The sequence below is a fragment of the Saccostrea echinata genome, unplaced genomic scaffold, assembly GCF_033153115.1.
Source record: "Saccostrea echinata isolate AGI-Se365-2 ecotype Australia unplaced genomic scaffold, CSIRO_AGI_Sech_v1 ptg000060l, whole genome shotgun sequence".
In the NCBI taxonomy this organism is placed as follows: Eukaryota; Metazoa; Mollusca; class Bivalvia; order Ostreida; family Ostreidae; genus Saccostrea; species Saccostrea echinata.
The window spans coordinates 4,049,755-4,067,982 of record NW_026889809.1 but is presented as its reverse complement, the minus strand read 5'-3'; the positions used below and the strand labels follow the sequence as shown (position 1 = coordinate 4,067,982).

Genomic DNA, 18,228 nt, shown 5'->3' with positions numbered 1-18,228 from the left:
ATCAACAAACAAGTTAATTTAAAAATATTATCAAAAATAATAATGTTCATTTTGGCTATGAAATGCAAGTTTCACATAAACTGCTTCAAGCTGTTGTCATGATTACAGTGATGCTAAAAGACACAGCTACAAAGAGCTCAAGAAAAAACTTTTTTTAGCATTCTAGCTAAGAATAAATAGTTTCAGCAGTGTAAACATGCACTTTATCGCTAAGTACCTGTGTCCAACCCTAATGCTATAATTATCAAAAAGAAGATTTATAGTTAAATCTTGATTCATACTACATGCAATTTAATAAATCTGAATTATCAGGTCCTTTGAAAAGTACAACAGCTGATTTTTGGAGTATGGTCTGGCAAGAAGATGTCCGAAAAATTGTCATGGTAACAAACCTCAAAGAAAAGAATAGGGTAGGTATACACCCCCTTTTGTTTGAGAGTTGTTTCACAAATACATAGGATAAAACTGTGTTGTTTTGACACTCAAAGCTACTCACATATTCATCCCATCAAACATGAATGTACATGTAATAGGAAGCAAATATGCAGGTATAAAGCAATTTTCAGTGATATTTAAATTCATTATATCCAATTAATAAACCATTATTTGAAGTACACGTATACTTCTTGAAATGAAATAAAATGACTTCATTAATAGCATAAATGAGACATGTTTTAATTTTTTGTTAAACTGATTAACTGTACTTGCTTTCTGTCTTGTCTATAGCTTAAATGCCATCAGTATTGGCCACAAGAAAAGAAAGCCATGAACTGCTACGACAAGCTGAGAGTCGTCACTGATTCTGAAAATGTGTTCCCAGTATTTGTAGTCAGGAAAATCAAGCTCACAGATGTAAAGGTAATTCCCCATCACGAAAATCAAGCTCACAAATAAAAAAAAAAAGTAAGGCCCTACAGGAAAATAAAGCTCACATTTAAAATGGTGTGACCCATCAAAAAAATCAAGCTCATAGATATAAAGGTAAAGCCCTGCAGGAAAATCAAGCCCACATAAATAATGGTAAGGCCCTGTAGGAAATCAAGATTTCAGATGTAAAAGTAAGCCCTGCAGGAAAATCAAGGTCACAAATAAAAAATGAAAGCCCTGCAGGAAATTCAAGGTCACAGATATAAAATAAAGGCCCTGCAGGAAAATCAAGGTCACAAATAAAAAATGAAAGCCCTGCAGGAAATTCAAGGTCACAGATAAAAAAGAAAGGCCTGCAGGAAATTCAAGGTCACAGATTAAAAAATAAAGACCCTGCAGGAAATTCAAGGTCACAAATAAAAAATAAAGACTCTACAGGAAATTCAAGGTCACAAATAAAAAATTAAAGCCCTGCAGGAAATTCAAGGTTACAGATAAAAAGAAAGGCCTGCAGGAAATTCAAGGTCACAGATAAAAAATAAAGACCCTGCAGGAAATTCAAGGTCACAGATAAAAAATAAAGACCCTGCAGGAAATTCAAGGTCACAGATATAAAATAAAGGCCCTGCAGGAAAATCAAGGTCACAAATAAAAAATGAAAGCCCTGCAGGAAATTCAAGGTCACAGATAAAAAAGAAAGGCCTGCAGGAAATTCAAGGTCACAGATTAAAAAATAAAGACCCTGCAGGAAATTCAAGGTCACAAATAAAAAATAAAGACTCTACAGGAAATTCAAGGTCACAGATAAAAAGAAAGGCCTGCAGGAAATTCAAGGTCACAGATAAAAAATAAAGACCCTGCAGGAAATTCAAGGTCACAAATAAAAAATAAAAGCCCTGCAGGAAATTCAAGGTCACAGATAAAAAATAAAAGCCCTGCAGGAAATTCAAGATCACAGAAAAAAATAAAAGCCCTGAAGGCAGAAAAAAGGACAGAATTTGCAGCTGATTCCAACTAAATTGTCATTGAAAATAAGGCAAGTTCTAAATGTCTAAAGTTTGGAAGTTTTTATTTAAATTTAAAAGGTATGTATATAAATGCAATATTTCACAGATTCCTTATAGTTGCTCAAGACATTTGTGATACTTTGTTAGCCATCAAGGCTTATGGGCCTTTTGCAAAGGTAAGTATATTAATGTAAAAGAAGCCTGTTGCTTTAGAAACATGAGGACTATTTACTTTCACAGACTTCCTTCTAGTTGCCATTATTTAACAAGATGTTAGATCCGTGTTATTGATTCTCTTTAGAGTTTCCTGCTATAAGTTATTTTATTACAAGGAAGACTATTTTTATTTTCTCATTGTAAATTTTACATACTGTTTCATGTTACTATGTGGAAATACAAAACCTCTGTTAAGGACATAATTTGTTGAAAAATATCAGTAACCTTTTTGAATTAAAGTTAGTGAAATAAAACAGAAAACATGACTTCCAATATGTGGGACTTTATAGACTATATGTAATTTGAATACCTAATAGTTAGGTAACATTTACTAAAATATATTTACCCTTCAGTTGAAATCATGTACATGTATAGTAATGCCCAAAATCAAAATAAAAAATTGATGTTAACATTGGTATCTGTACTGTAATGTTAATTGACCCAAATACCTGATAGCCTTGACCTTACACACTGATATTTACACCCTTGGAATACCCCTTTTTTAGACTGATGAGAGTAGGATAGTGACTCAGTACCACTTTACAGCGTGGCCGGACCACGGAGTTCCGGATGCCTTCCAGCTTCTACAGTTTTTCCGAAAGGTCACAGGAAACAGTACAGAGTATGAAGCGCGGCCCACTGTGGTTCATTGCAGGTTAGCTGTAAATTAAGTGATATGCTTCATGTAGGAAGAATGACTTGATAATTATGTATAAACAACTTGAGGTAGTAATGATGAATTATATTCCATTAAATGATATACTGTTAAATAAAGGACAAAGTATTTGCATGGAGTATTTGAGGTAATTTTTATGCCCCGCCATGAATATGGCCGGGGCATATAGTGTTTGTCATGTCCGTCTTCCGTCCTTCCGTCCTTCCGTCCTTCTGTCCTTCCGTCTGTCCTTCCGTCACACTTTGCGTTTAGCTCTGTTCAAAGCTCAGTTTCAAAGAAACTATCCAAGATATTTTTATCAAACTTCATATGCTGATAGATATTGATGAGGGCTATGCAACAGCATCAACATTTTTTGACCTTGACCTTTCCTTTGACCTTGACCTCACTTTTCTTAAATTAGTGTTTAGCTCAGTTTTAAAGATACCATTCAAGATAGTGTAATGAAACTTCATATGTTGATACCTACTGACGTAAGCTATTCAACTGCATCAACATTTTTTGACCTTGACCTTTCTTTTGACCTTGACCTCACTTTTCTTAAATTAGTGTTTAGCTCAGTTTTAAAGATACCATTCAAGAAAGTGTAATCAAACTTCATATGTTGATACATACTGATGTAAGCTATTCAACTGCATCAACATTTTTTGACCTTGACTTTTCTTTTGACCTTGACCTCACTTTCCTTAAATTAGAGTTAAGCTCAGTTTTAATGAAACCATTCAAGATATTTTTAACAAACTTCATATCCTGATACATACTGATGTAACCTTTTCAACTGCATCAACATTTTTTGACCTTGACCTTTCCTCTGACCTTGACCTCACTTTTCTTAAATTAGTGTCAAACTTCATATGCTGATACATACCGATAAGAGCTATTCAACTGCATCAATATATTTTGACCTTGACCTTTTCTTTGACCTTGACCTCACTTTTCTTAAATTAGTGTTTAGCTCATTTTTAAAGAAACCATTCATAATATTTTCATCAAACTTCATATGCTTATACATACTGATGTAACCTTTTCAACTGCATCAACATTTTTTGACCTTGACCTTTCCTCTGACCTTGACCTCACTTTTCTTAAATTAGTGTCAAACTTCATATGCTGATACATACCGATGAGAGCTATTCAACTGCATCAATGTTTTTTGACCTTTACCTTTCCTTTGACCTTGACCTCACTTTTCTCAATTTGTGTTAAAATGTTGCATTACTAATATACCCTCGGCGGGGCATTCATGTCCTATGGACATATTTCTAGTTTTTGTATTTTTAAAATTTCCTTTATTTAAAAAAAATTCAACTCAAATTTTGAGCGATAAATGGAATGACAGGTGACCATTTAGTTTATGTTTAAATCATTGATGTCTGTTACAGTGCGGGTGACCATTTAGTTTATGTTTAAATCATTGATGTCTGTTACAGTGCGGGGGTAGGAAGAACAGGCACCTATATAGGACTTGATGCCTTGTGGAAACAGGGACGTAAAACCGGGTCTGTAGACATTGTCCGCTTTGCCAAAACTATGAGGAAGAACAGGACAAAGATGATTCAGACTCTGGTATGTTGTCATTCTGGAATTTTGGAACTTGTTGCTCATTTTTACATCTTCAAACAAAGTCTAGGCTGCTAAGAATTTGATAATGTTAAATTTGGATAAAGTTATATTGGGGTTATATAAATATCATTCTGCAGCTAAATGTGCTTAAATCTCATTGCGCACTCTTGTTCTTTTGTAATAATATACATTGTAGCAGGTTTCATTGTACCGACTCTCTAAACTATTCAAATCTCCGCTGTCTGTTTTAGGATCAGTTCACTTTCCTACACTTCATTTTGATGGAGGCATTTGCTAATCCTGATGCAGCAATATCTGGAGAAATGGTCGCCAAATTCAAAGGAGTCAAAGATCCTAAAGTTGTCCAAAGAATTAGTACAGAATTTGAGGTACTTAGTGGGAAACAAAATATTGATTCAAATTAAATTACAGATATTTAGTGGACAAAAATATAGTGCTCTGATTCATTATTGATATCCTGTTATAGAGATTGAATGCGCTGCGACCTGAATATCAGATGACAGATTACCAAGATGCTCTTCATCCCAGTAATCAGTCTAAAAATAGATCCCAGGATAATCTCCCAGGTAAATTTGCTTGTACATGTAAAAGTTTTAATTTCTGCAACACATTGTTGAAGTAAGAAATGTTAGTAAGAGAGTTGAGGAGACCATTACTAACTTGAAGTTCATTTTTGGGAACAATAATTTTACAATCATCTTTATTCATTTACATGTACAAGAAACTGTTAAAAAAAATAATAAACATAATTATATGTGCAGGATATAAAATCATTTTTAAATAAATCCTTTTTTTATGTAATTTTATTTTTCAGTTGATAATTATCGGGTTCGTTTAGACTCTAATTATGGAGAGGATGCTGACTATATCAATGCTGTGATAATGCCTGTGAGTTTACATAGTTTATTAGATATATACAGTATAATATTTACTTTAACATTTATGAATATTTACTTTGTTAACTGCATATCCCTACATTTCTTCTTTGTTGACTCAGGCTTCAGATGAAGTCTAACCATCTTAGCAGTCTTTCTCATTTAGGTCTTTAAATGTAAAAGAAAATTATGTTTTAGTGTCTCACATGATGAAAAACACTTGAGTATTATTGTTCTTATGTTGATCATATTACCTTGAAATTTGTGGCCTTTATATTAATTTAACCCCCCTTCTCTGAATACAGGGTAAATGCTGTATTGCTAAATTTATAATGAAACTTTGTGTTTAAAACAAACATTTTTTTTACCATTGATGGTATTGATAACCAATATCTGTAGGATGACATTTATTTAAAACCTTGTGGACTTGTGTATTTCAGACGAGTTGGAACAGGGAGGGATTCCTGGTTACTCAGTACCCCCTTCCATCTACCATTGCAGACTTCTGGTCCATGGTCTATGATTACCAGTGCTCATCTATTGTTCTTCTGGATGAAGAAGTAAGTTATATCATTGGATTATTTACAAAAGACTTGTTCTGTCAGATTTGTTATATTAAACTTAATGGAGCAGGAGGCTCAGGTGAGCTTTCCTGACCAAAGTTTGTTTATTGTCTGTCTGTCTGTCTAACCAATTGCAAAGTTCCTATAGGAGTTCGTAAAAAAAAAAAGAAAGAAAATAGGGTAGGTTCTTAAAATCTAAAATTTTAAAATTTTAATCATTCACTTCAAAGTCAGAAAAGGTAATAAACATTCAGCTAAAAAGTAATATAAAGCATAGATTTAAGTTTGTTCAAAACCATGGCCCTGGATCCTTTATGGGACCACAATAGAGATTCAAAATTTTTTTTTATTAACTTTGTTCATTAATGATTAAAACTGGAATTTATTTTTGCAGGTAAAAGCATAAAGGACAATTTTTTAAAACCCAAGAATATAATTGGAAATCTTAAAGATCTGTAATACCAGAAAGAGCACTAGGTTGAAATTAGTTAAAACAGTAAATAGCTGTTTACAAGCATTGCATCTAGAATAATTTAGTTTTCAAGTTGTAACCTCTAGAATAAGGATGGGGTTACTGTTGCAGTTCAAAATCATACATTGTAATATGAAGACAGAAATGTTATTTGAAAAATTTACTATGAAAACATCCATTCCAAAAATGTCTACATTAACACATATTGCAAGTATCCTTACATAGTTTAGAGTCAGTTTTGTCCAATCCCTAGGCCCTGTAATCTGGAAGGTAGACAGAATCAAGTGTATGCAAGGTTATACATGTTTAAGTTTAAAACATGTTACGTAATATATACTAAAATATATAGACTTGTTTTCGAAAAAAAATGTTGGGACTGACACTGTGTAAAATTTCCTTAAACATTTATTTATAAAGAGTTTTAACCAGAAATTTATGAAACTATGCTAAGCACTTTTACAAATTTTTGGTTTGATGTGTAGTTGAACTTTGGTTCATTAACTTAAATACCTTGGATAAGTCAAAGTGAGTTAGATGTCTCAGCCAATTTTCTTCATCTATTTTAACCTCGATATCTTGAATCGGCAGATATCACTAAGTTTTTCTCAGTCCCATCGAGTTTGAATAAAGAGGTTCAACTGTATCTAGAATAGATCTTTTTTTTACGAGATGCTGTGTATTTTTTACAGGACTATGAGGAATGTTTCTTCCCAGCTTTAGAACAGACATCAGAATGGGGTCGTCTGGTGCTACAGACAACGGGGGTGTCCGAACCCCAGGACTGTGTGACTGAGCTCACAGTAAACATAACAAACACGGTATGTATCTACAGACAACGGTGGTATCCAAACCCCAGGACTGTGTAACCGAGCTCACAGTAAACATAACGAACACGGTATGTATCTACAGACAACGGGGTATCCGAACCTCAGGACTGTGTGACCGAGCTCACAGTAAATCTCACAAACAAGGTATGCATACAAAGGCCACAGAAAACCTATAAGGAGTAAATGCTGGACACATTTTACTGCTACATATTTTTATGTGTTTTAAGTGTACTTAAATAAAAGCAAAATGTAAAACAAATTTTTACTGAAGATGAAAGTCTTAGGGGAGGTATTTCTCTTATAATAGTGAAATTTCAAATACTGCAATTTCCACTCTCCGTAGACTGAGTTTGTGTTGTTATGATAATTTGTTGACATCATCTTTATAGCAAAATGCCATTGACAATGACGAGGTAAGGAGACAGCAAGCATATCCATGCCAAGTGAAATTTAAAAAAAAAAACATATAATGAATAATATTCCCATAAATATATGCATACAGGTTTTCTTTTGTGTGACAAGAAATTTATCATGCCTTATTAATGGGGCATTTGCTTGATTGCTTCATAATGTTTACACAGCATATCAAATACAGTAAAACTCGCTTATAACGAAGTCACTAGGATCTGTGAAATTACTTCGCTATATCCGCAATTCGTTATATCCGTATAAGGAATTCATTTAATTTATATAACTGGGAATCCAAGAAAACTTCGCTATATCTGTGAATTCGCAATATCCGTGTTTGTACGAGATGAGTTTTACTGTATTTTGTATTCTGTTAACGTTGTAGTTCAGCATAGCTTTCCAATAACCTGCTACATAATTCCTGTATATGAACTTATAGCATAGTCAAAGTATAGTGTGTATCAAGTAGACTTCTGAGTATTATCATGATATTGTGCTATTCATATTCAAGTTTATAGAAATCAAGAGATTCTACATAGATTTTTACGCTTATGGCAATCATGAAAAAGCACACTCGTGATAAAGCATATTAATTGCCGAATGTGAGTCAAGTTAAAATACAAATGTATACAGTATACTGAATGGCTTCCTCATTTGTCATTGGATTCTAACAGTGTAATGATATTTATATAGATATCACTGCTGGCAGTAGAAATGTTACCTATCAAATCAAAATACCCCTCCCCCCCCCCCCCCCACTCCCACTCATTTTTAGTAAACTAAAGTTGAGCAGGGAAAGAAAAAAATGTTGTGGTATATTAATGTTTTACCAGTTTTATCTGCACTCAGAGGGCAAAGCTATTTGATCTATATGTATTAAATACTATATATATTGTTTAAAGGACCCATAATAAAATTCCAAATCTTTAGCATACAGTTCAAATATAAAGTGGTTTGGTGGTAAATAAATTATTTTATTTGAATTTCCCTTGCTCAATGTTCATCAAGCATAGCTGATCAAGACTTTAAAGAAAATGTGTCCTGAATGTCCCTCTGTGAAATTCATTGACTTTGCTTCTCAAGTTATGAAATCCAAAATTTAAACTCTATCAATAAATTTGCATTCTTAATAGGTAAGCATTTATATAGATTTCGGTTGCTTGTAAATGTTTATACAAGAGTTTGTCTAGAGTCCTACTTTACATAGGATATAGAGAATGAGTTGGAGATGGAGGTTAAGATATTCGTGGGCAGCGGTTGGAGGTCAACCAATGAACTACCTGAAGCTCAGAAGCTGCTGCACTGCTTGCATTACGAAGTTCAGAAACGTCAAACCCAGCTAGGAGAACAGAAACCGGTGGTCGTCATATGCAGGTCTCTGATTGAATTAGTCATAATGTTCTTATTTTAGTACTGCTCAAATTTTATTTTATCTTTGCTCAAGTGTCAGCATATATGCAGATCATGAATTATTTGGAACAAGTACATGATATAGGAATATTAGAACCATCAGTATTTGATATATTAATTACATTATCATGGAATTTAAATGAATTAGTGCAATAATGATTTTACCAAATATGAGTATTGCTTAATTAGGCACATAATATTTTGAAACAAAAACCAGTTATCAAAATTCTGTAAACCTCTGGAAAATTTAAAAAAATCCATGTATTATTATTGAAATTCTGTAAACCTCAGGGAAAAGGAAAAATCGTTGTACTGGGCTTTTGGAAATAAAGAAACCTTTAACTTTGTGAAATGTTTTTAATGTTTATCCCTTGTGGAAAACTTAATTATCTTAATAAACTTTGATTTTAGGAATGGAGCTACACAGAGTGGTCTTTACTGTGCTGTGTGTAATATTCTGGATGGGATAGACTGGTACAATGAAGTAAACATCTATCACTGTGTACGACAGCTTCAGATCAGGAAGCCAGAGGTCATAAGGTCAAAGGTCAGGAATAAAAACCTATATACTGTAGATTTTGAAATATATGTGAGAAATTTATATCATGCAATTTTACAAGAAGCACCACTTGCAAAATAAAAAAACAAAGTCAAGATGAGCTTATGCCATATCCCCAGTTTAGGCATTAGCCTGAGTGTCATGGTTAAAGTTTTAGGAGCAAGTCCAATCCCCAGTCACTATATGACCTACCTTGACCAAACTTGGAGGGATGATGCATCTTGAGATGGACACTATCAGACCTGCTTCGGATGCTGGATCTGACCTACATATCTGGATCTGTGACCAGGTTTAAGTTTTTGGAGCAGGTCCATGCCCAAGAAACTAAAAGCCCTATCTGAACCAAACTTGCATACTACTAGACTTGCTTCAGATGCTGGATGAGCTGAAGAACTGTAGCTTTCTGGTTGAGGAAATTCGAATAGACAAACCAGAGAGCTACAGATCTAAGCATCGATAAAGCCTTTGATTTTACGTCGACACTTTTTTGTCGCTCAGTTCAGGTGTTACATGTATTTCTTATATCATATGCATTTGCCCCCCTCCCACCCCCTTAAGAAAAAGGAAAGCATAGTATGTGTTAATTAAGCATACATGTTACTCATAATCTTGTTACTTTATCTTTCAACAGTTCCAAACAGTCCTATTGGCATTCTGACGTCCATGTCAGGTAGCAATAACATACCTAAGTTTATATCTAATTTCTTTTTTATATACATATTGTCCTCTTTTATAGAAGATATAGATGACTTGATTGACAATATTTAATTTTTTTGGCATGTGTATATTCTTTGATAGATAAATAATTTTACCATGACCCCAACATGGATGTTGGAATGTGAATTTTTAAAACTGACATTCCAAGGTCATTTAGGGCTGTTTGGAACTACAGTTCTGCAGCTAATGCTGGATCTGACCTACTTTTTCTGGATCAGTGATCAGGTTAAATTTTTGAAGCAGGTGAATTCCAAAATAAGTATAAGTTCTTTGGTTACCAAACTTGTTTGCATGATGTATCTAGGTTTGCACACTACAGATTTGCTTCAGATGCTGGATCTGACCAAAATTTTCCAGGTGAATGAACAGGTTAAAGTTTTAGAGCCCTAGAAACTATAAGCCAACTTGCATTGATTATGCATGTTACTAGGGATGAACAACTACCAGGTATGCTTTGGAAGCTGGATATATTTGGAGCAGGTTCATTTTCAAGATATATATATATATATATATATATATATATATATATATATATATATATATATATATACAGTCCCTGAAACGTTCTACTTTCCCATTTTTCCGTTCGCTCACCGTTCGTTCAGCGTGCATTCACCGTTCATTCACCGTACGTTCATCGTTCGCTCTCCGTTCACAGTTTTGCGTTCACCGTGCGCTCGCGTTCACCGTTCACAAAGCGTTCAGCGTTCGCTCTTCGTTCTGTTCACTTTGCGTTCACCTTGCGTTCAGCGTTCACCTATCGTTCAGTTTTCATTGCCATTTGGAACTCCGAAGGACTTATTTTTTTGTAGTTAAGGAGTTACAGGTTTTTTTTTTTAATTTATTAACAACATATCGTGTTTGAAGAATCATTATTTCATGAGGAAAAATATCTACGATATATATTTTTATTATTTTAATTTAGCTGTCAGGTTATTTATTAAATTACTCTGGAAAATAAATGTTGTTACAAGCACATTCTGTACCTATGTAGAACGATGCTGAAATATTAAATTTAACTAAGGGCAATGTGCAAATACTTCAAGCACTGCAACATTTTGTTGTTTTGTTAAAGACGACAAATCATTAATGGAGATATAATTATTCAAGTCAAATAATTACGCAGCAAAATTATGAAAATATTTATTTCTAATAAGTTTTTTTTTTTCAATTACTACAGAAAATATAATAGAACTAGTACTAGTTCTGAGAGTTATACATAGTACTGCGGATATCCTGTTAATTTATTATCTTTAGAACGAATTAAATTGATAGTGTGGTTAAAGAAAATATTTATTTAAAATGTAATGCACTACAGAATTTCTCTACTGTAATATGTAAAGTCTATAGTTATAGAGAAAAAAAACTTTCTTCACCGTAACTTTATATGTTTGCTAATCGATATGATTAATACCCCCCCCCCCACCCCCCCCACCACCCACCCCGAAATCGGTGACTTAGTCAGTACCGTATTTCCAGAATGTTTTAATTAACATTTTAAAAAAAGCTATGGTCTTTTTTAGAACAAAAATTTCAGTCTCAAAACAAACATGCATCTAAAAAAGTCACAAAACAATAGTAGATCAAAATGTACACGTGTCAGCGGTGGTATTTGAAATTGGCAGAGAGTATGTTTCACATTCAAGTGTTAATGCCTAATGTATTTTACTAATTTATTATTCAAATGTTAGAATCAAATCTAGAAATGATAAAAATAAATGTTATAACTTGTTGGAAATACTCACACTTCATCTTCGATGTGACGAAACTTTCACAACTGCACAGTGTCGAATGATTTTGATTGACAGGACAAGCACGTGGACTTCGTGTGAACTTGAAGCAGGAAAATAAAAAACGAGTATGACTGTCAAACAAATGGATATGATTTGTTGATAAAAAAAAAAAATTACTTTCACTGTCTGATATATTTAGAAAAAAAATTTCTGAGTTTTTGTTTGATATAGGTACAAACATTTGGTGAAGCCTGAAAGGAGGGGGGGGGCTAAAACTGAATATTATTCTCTCTCTCTCTCTCTCTCTCTCTCTCTCATTTGTCTGTTTAATAAAAACTATAACACCATATTACTTCAATATCAAGTTCTGAAAATTGAATTTATAACAAATAATATGAATATGTATCTTTGTATCATCATGATCTTGTCCGAGTATAATCACGGCCATCTAGAGATGCATGTAGACGTCTGCTCAATAAATCATAATGAAAAATAGAAATGACACATAATATATTATTGTTTTAAATATTTAAAATACAAGCGTATAAATGTAATTAATTTATTTTTTCATTACTTTACACGAAATCGCCTTGACACGGAGATATATATATATATGAATATAAGTTACAACCGCTTTAATTCATTCTATAAATCATAAGATTTCTCTGATTTGTTATCAACTAAGAATAAACATTTTTATTTTCCAACTAAAAACAATATCTTTTATACTTCAGCGTTCGGCAACAATTGCAATGTTTTAATGCGATAAAAATCGTGTGATTAAAAACTTAATGTGCATGCATCGTCTTTCTGAGGACAATTTTGGAGAATTTATTTTACTGACTTAATTATTCATTCATTTATTTGTTTACTTATTTATTATTATTTTTTTTTTTTGGCACCTGACATTATAATACAATAAATTAGTTTCAATGCAAGGAAAAGATCAGAGGCATTCCGAATATATCTTTCATCTTGCGTTCACCGTTCACTTTGCATTCGCGTTTGCGCTCCGTTCGCGTTCTGCGTTCGTTCACCGTTCACACATCGTTCACCAAGTTGCATTCAGCATTCACACATCGTTCACTCACAGTTCGTTCAGCGTTCGTTCAGCGTTCGCTCACCTTTCAAGTGGGAAAGTAGAACGTTTCAGGGACTATATATATATATATATATATATATATATATATATATATATATATATATATATATATATATATATATATATATATATATATATATAGGTCCTACTTGGACCAAATTTATGTAGATATTGTAGATATTGCATCTAGGGATGCACGTTACCATAACATTTATTTGGTGTAAGAATCAGTCTTAGATATATTATTCATCAAGGTGAGCTTTACAATCTTTGATTACCTATGTTTATAATGCTGTAAATGTTAAAGCTGTAGATCAACAGTCATATGTAAATGCATGTACCAACATCGAGGAGTCATTTCACATTATTAAGTACTTGTATAAAATGAGGATCTACATTTCAAGGACAAATCCAGTAAATTGGGGATTTTCCCTTCTGATAAGCCATTGTCTGGCATCTGTTTGTCTGTAAACTTTTCACATTTTTGACTTCTTGAGAAACCACAGGTCCAATTTTAACCAAAGTTGGGTCAAATCATTCTTGGTTTAAGGGATTCTAAATTGTTCAAAAGAAGGACCAAGCCTCCTTTTAAAGGGAGATAATCAAGAAAAGACAAAAATAGGATGGGATCATTAAAAAAATTCTCAATAACCACTGGGCAGAAAGGATAGAACTTGTGTGAAAACTTTCTGAGGTAATGCAGATTCCAAAGTGTTCAAATCATGGCCCCCAGGGATTGGATGGGGCCACAATAGGAGATCAAAACTTACATTGGATTATATAAGAAAAATTTCAAAAATCCTCTCAAAACCACAATAGAAGCATTGATTTGCAAACATTTCCAAGTTGTATGTCATTGGATTCAATTTTTTTTCAAATTGAGGACCATAGGTTATGGCTTAAATTGGGATCAAATTTTACAATTTGCATATATACAGGAAAAGCTTGTTCTTCTCTGTAATGCAAGGCCATGTTAGTCATATCGACACTGAAGCATATTCATGTTGAGTCCATTCAAAGACCCCTAAAAGTCAGTGTCTGGCTTTAATATGGGGTCACAAATTTTCATGGGAATATAAAGGAGAAAAATATTTTAAAAATCTTAAGAACCACCAGCAGGGCTTAAAATTGCTCAGGTGAGCACTGTGGCCCAAGGGCCTCTCGTTATGGTTTAGAATGACTGTCTATCCACAATTTCACAGAAATGTTGGGTAAATTTCTTTTTATAAGTGAGACTAGTATCAGTAGATAAGCCTTGTTTTCTCTATAAGTGAGACTAGTATCAGTAGATAAGCCTTGTTTTCTCTATAAGTGAGACTAGTATCAGTAGATAAGCCTTGTTTTCTCTCTTTATAAGTGAGACTCATATCAGTAGATAAGCCTTGTTTTCTCTCTTTATAAGTGAAACTAGTATCAGTAGATAAGCCTTGTTTTCTTTCTCTACAAGTGAGACAAGTATCAGTAGATAAGCCTTGTTTTCTCTAAAAGTGAGACTAGCCTTGTTTTCTCACTACAGACTCAGTACCAGTATTGTTACCAGGTAGCTCTTAACTACCTGAATCCCGGTGACGTGTACGAGAACACGACAGAGGAGGAGAGGGAAACAGAGTATGCCAATGTGGGGGATGTCCGACTCTCCCTAGAAAAAGATCCATTAATAAAGCTGAAAGGTTTGTCAGATTTCATAAGAATTCACTGTAATTGTACTATGAATACAGTCTGCATTAAATTTAATGGATGTTAAAGAATGCGCCCATCTATCAACTTAATTCAACCATAATCTGAATACTGTTCGTGTACATAAATTGGTGTATTCAAAATTTAGCGCAATCACTGGGTATTGAGTTGTAGGCGTATTCATGAATTAGTGCTTACACACTTCCGTGCCCTATATTGTATTAATATATGATTTTTTAGCGGTATTCAGTAAATAGTGCATTAATTTCTGTGCCAAAGGTGCTAAAATTTGAAGCCTGCTTTTTTAAGTACACATACAGTACATTGAAACCAATATACTGTAAATGTACTCCACAGGGTCATTACTCTGAGGAATCACAATTTCTGTTCAATGTGCGGGTAGAAAATTACGTGTCTTAAATTTCTTTTGTATGAATTAAATGCACTAAAGTATGCTGTAGCAAATTTCTGCATGAAATTAATTGAGTACATAGCATAAATTAATCCCACACAAAAAGAAGTATGTCTGCATCAGTATTTAGTTAAGCTTTGGCGTAGTCAATGATGGGCTAATTTATGAATACCGCTAAGAAATCATTTATATATACAATACATGGCACGTACATGTGTAGCACTAATTCATGATTATGCCAACTCCTCAAAACCCAGTGACTGCGCTAAATTTTGAATACACCAATTATTGTACACGTACAGTAGTTTGTTCAAATCAGGGCTCCCCAGGGGCAGAGCGGTTATCAAATTTTATGGAATATATTGGGAAAAATCTTAACAAATCTTTTGCTCAAGCACAGCAGGGCCAAGATCAGTGATTTTTTAATTGAAAGCATCCTCAGGTAGTGCAGATTTGAGTTTGTTTAAAATATGGTCCCCTAAGAGTAGCGTTGGGCAAAAATACACATTGTAAAGTTTTATATGGGAATATATAGGAAAATATCTAGAAATCTTCTTAAGAACAGTAAGGCTATGATTAGTGATTTGATTTGCAATCATGAATTAATATGTAATTGTGTTAATGATATTTTAATTTTAATCAGGTCAAGGTGGTAAGCAGGGGCCTGGTGAAATATATTCAAATGTTGGAGCTGTGAGTAAATCATCAGATGATCCTTTTGATCCACCCAGCAATAGAGAGCCACAGACCACCATTTAAACCTCACTCTTGTGAAGAGCTACACACCACTCCTGCAGGATAGAAGAGCATCTGCACATAGAAATGTCTGCTCTTTACCTCTGCATAGATAATAATAATAGGTTTGGCAGAAACAGGTGTTGATATTCAATATCAGACTAGTTATCTATATGTACATGCCAAAAAGATACTTTAAAAAATGGGTATGATCATTCCCCATTTGAATTAAAATTTCAGAATTCATTTATATTTGAGTAACTATTTATGACATTCCCACCAGATTTACTTATTTTATTATTTAATCTGATCATTTTTACAACTAGCTATGATGTAGCCTTTTTAATACCTTTTTATTTAAAAGACGATACTATCATGAAGAATTAATGACAAAGGAATATTTAGGAACAGAGTGCAGAACCCTCCTTTTATTTGTTTTTAGATTTGATGTCTATAAACATTTGTTAATATATTAATAACTGCGGCAAAACTCCAAAGCAACAGGCCAAAGGTTTTGCCATGAATATGTGCAATAAATTTATTACTTTTTTTAAATGGATGGCTTTAAGATGATTAACTTTTCAATACCTGTCTCAAATGTTGGTACATATATGTACATTTTAAAACTGCAATATTTTTTTGAGTGCAATATTTGATAACATGTACAGTTCATTCATACCTGTAGATCATAATTAACATGTTAGTTAAAATTTGGTTTGATAAGAAATGATAAGAAATCCTCTTCCACAAATATATACTGGCATTTTGCAGATTATTTTATGTTATTGAATCTGTTTATGTTTTATGTAACTAGATGCTTGTTCATTGTGCCAATTCCAAATTGTTTATGTTAATTCTACTTTTCTATAATAAATCCATTGTTTATGTTAATTATACTTTTCTATAATAAATCTTGCGTACTTTTTGTGTGTTATCATTATTTGGTATGAATTCAGTACAACTCTCAGGGATACAATAGTGTTGTCAAGGATACAGTAGAGTTGTCAGGAATACAGTAGAGTTGTCAAGGATACAGTAGAGTTGTCAGGAATACAGTAGAGTTGTCAAGGACACAGTAGTCAAGGATACAGTAGAGTTGTCAAGGATACAGTAGTGTTGTGATACAGTAGAGTTGTCAAGGACACAGTAGTGTTGTCTAGGATACGGTAGATTGTCAAGGATACAGTAGTGTTGTCAAGGATACAGTAGTGTTGTCTAGGATACAGTAGATTGTCAAGGATACAGTAGTGTTGTCAAGGATATACAGTGTTGTCAAGGATATACAGTGTTGTCTAGGATACAGTAGTGTTGTCTGAGACACAAGAGTTGTCAAGGATACACAGTGTTATCTAGGATACAGTAGTGTTGTCAAGGATACAGTAGTGTTGTCAAGGATACACAGTGTTGTCTAGGATACAGTAGTGTTGTCTGAGACACAGAAGAGCTGTCAAGGATACACAGTATTGTCTAGGATACAGTAGTGTTGTCTGAGACACAGAAGAGTTGTCAAGGATACAGTAGTGTTGTCTAGGATACAGTTTACAGTAGTGTTGTGTAAGATAGTTTTGTTGTCTGTAACACTAGTGTTGTCAAGGATACAGCAGTGTTGTGTAAGATACAGTATTGTTGTCTATAACACAGTAGTGTTGTCAAGGATACGGTATTGTTGTCTGGCAGTGGGACACAGTAGAGTTGTCAAGGACATAGTAGTGTCTAAGATTTTAGTTGTCATAAAAAAGCTTAATTTGGAGTATATATTCAAAATTCAAATTGGACCTTTTGTTAATTATTTAATGTACATTTGCAGACAAAAATGAAGCTTCACACCTCAGATTATTGTTTTTTTTTACACTGATTTCGAAAACTGCAATGTTGGTTTATGTAGAACATATTAGATTTTATTTCTCGATGTATTGTTCGTGAAGTTTGTAATAATATACTTAAACATGTCAATAATGTCCAGTCCATGGTGAAGTCCTTTTTTCTGCATTATTCAAGAATATCCAGTTATCCATTCCAAAATGTAGAAGTACCCTTGAATTACTCTATTTTAACTCATCTTCAAAAGAAATACCACTGTATAAGTTATAAACTTCTAATTACATGTATTTCTAAAGAAGGTGTCGAATCAATGGTGAATTCACCCCAATATAGTAGTGTTTTAAGGTATACAGCAATTTTGACAGGCATACAATGGTGTAAACAGGGATTTAACAGCTTTTGGGGGGATACAGTAGTGTTGTCAGTGATACAAGTGTTGTCAGTGATACAATAGTGTTGTCATGGATGCAATAGTGTTGTCAATGATATAGTAATATTATCAGGAATACAGTATAATGTTGTCAGGGATACAGTAGTGTTGTCAAGGATACAGTAATATTATCAGGA

At 33.4% G+C, this 18,228-nt stretch overlaps 1 protein-coding gene across 1 annotated transcript in view; it reads left to right on the top strand.

The window, feature by feature from the left end:
* The window catches only part of LOC133174954 (mucin-22-like), a 43,845-nt gene extending 27,080 nt beyond the window's left edge, over positions 1-16,765 (top strand). The window contains exons 11-24 of the mRNA XM_061310046.1: positions 313-410; positions 727-858; positions 2,597-2,745; positions 4,197-4,332; positions 4,581-4,718; positions 4,817-4,916; positions 5,165-5,238; positions 5,666-5,785; positions 6,950-7,078; positions 7,477-7,500; positions 8,703-8,869; positions 9,317-9,452; positions 14,533-14,686; positions 15,749-16,765. Coding sequence (XP_061166030.1) covers positions 313-410; positions 727-858; positions 2,597-2,745; positions 4,197-4,332; positions 4,581-4,718; positions 4,817-4,916; positions 5,165-5,238; positions 5,666-5,785; positions 6,950-7,078; positions 7,477-7,500; positions 8,703-8,869; positions 9,317-9,452; positions 14,533-14,686; positions 15,749-15,864 — 1,673 coding nt within the window. The 3' untranslated portion in view covers positions 15,865-16,765. The remainder of the gene's footprint in view (positions 1-312; positions 411-726; positions 859-2,596; positions 2,746-4,196; positions 4,333-4,580; positions 4,719-4,816; positions 4,917-5,164; positions 5,239-5,665; positions 5,786-6,949; positions 7,079-7,476; positions 7,501-8,702; positions 8,870-9,316; positions 9,453-14,532; positions 14,687-15,748) is intronic.
* The last annotated feature ends 1,463 nt before the right edge of the window (positions 16,766-18,228 follow it).